At 39.3% G+C, this 1,307-nt stretch overlaps 1 protein-coding gene across 1 annotated transcript in view; it reads left to right on the top strand.

Annotated features, from left to right (window-relative positions):
* Nucleotides 1–1,307, top strand: part of LOC101847923 (sodium- and chloride-dependent glycine transporter 1) — a gene marked incomplete at its 5' end in the record, with an annotated part of 16,529 nt that overhangs the window by 6,586 nt on the left and 8,636 nt on the right. The window contains 1 exon segment of the mRNA XM_013090202.1: nt 179–317. Coding sequence (XP_012945656.1) covers nt 179–317 — 139 coding nt within the window.

Genomic DNA, 1,307 nt, shown 5'->3' with positions numbered 1-1,307 from the left:
GGTGTGTGTGTGCGCGCGAACACGCGCGCGAGCGCCTTATGCGTCTACATGAGCCTATGACTTGAAATGCAGATGACTAAAAGCAACTATACCCCATAGGCTTCAGTAAAAATATTTATCCCAACCTTATAGCCACAGCAGTCTGTGAAGAAAATACGCGTACTGTCTCTTTTCTCAGATTCTACGTATTGAGACAACAGAATTCCGAGGACATTGGGGACCTTGGAGATATTAGTCTGAAGCTGATCCTCACCCTGTTCCTTGCTTGGCTTCTCATCTTTGGGTGCCTCATGAAAGGAATCAAGACTTCTGGAAAGGTCAGTAATCAACAGACACAAACAAGCAAAAACGCACAAACATTGACTTGCATAATTTCAAATATACGGAAAAGTTGTGATTTCTGAACTTAACTACTAGTACCTACCTATCTACCTACCTACCTACCTACCCACTTACTGAGCAATCTATCTATCTATCTGTCTATCTGCTATCTACCTATCTATCTATCTGTCTATCTATCTATCTATCTATCTATCTATCTATCTATTTCGCTTCCTGTTACCCCCCCCCCTCCCAGGGGTAAATATTTCCGTTTACATCTAGCAGTCTATCAGTAGGCCTTCATGTACATTGGGAAATTACGAGCGCACATAAATGACATTAAAAACAGTCTGTATCGGAGGCACGACGCGGTGGAATCAGACGCTCGTCAAATTTTGGGCCTATTGCGTTATTGGTGTTAACTAAAAGCTTGTTCATTAATAAGTGTCTTGCTTTCGGTGACAAAAAATACCCTTCTATCATGAATAGAAGTCAAGATATGTGCAGTGGACGATATAAGGGTCGCCTGGTGTCAAAGATAAGATTACAGAAAAATTGGCCGCCAAAGTTTGGTGACTACCAAAACTTGAGAGTCCCTGAAAACTGCAAATTTACATTATTTGTGCCTTTAATCAAGGTTTCCCAGTTAAATACACTCAGAAATGTGTTTTTAAAAGGACATAAAAAGTGTTGGCCATTTTTTTAAAGTTTGATAAAAAATTGTCCAATGGGCAGAAAAAATATCTATTTCTTTTTAAGTTCATTATTTTTACGAGCGTCTGATTTTACCACGATACTACGCATTTTGTATATGAGGTGCTCTGGGTCTATTTGCTTTTAGAGTGAGTGCGTTGGCACAGTGCCTGTGTTAGTGACAAGTGCAGGTTTCTGCTTCGTGTAATAATCAATAATTAATATCAGGGTGTGATTGTTTTTAACTTGTGATCTAGCACTTACTCGTACACATCTACGTACACAAATATATA

This window comes from Aplysia californica, unplaced genomic scaffold (genome assembly GCF_000002075.1).
Source record: "Aplysia californica isolate F4 #8 unplaced genomic scaffold, AplCal3.0 scaffold01176, whole genome shotgun sequence".
Taxonomy (NCBI): domain Eukaryota; kingdom Metazoa; phylum Mollusca; class Gastropoda; order Aplysiida; family Aplysiidae; genus Aplysia; species Aplysia californica.
Note: the sequence above shows the minus strand (reverse complement) of the source record. Positions and strands in the feature narration are given on the sequence as shown.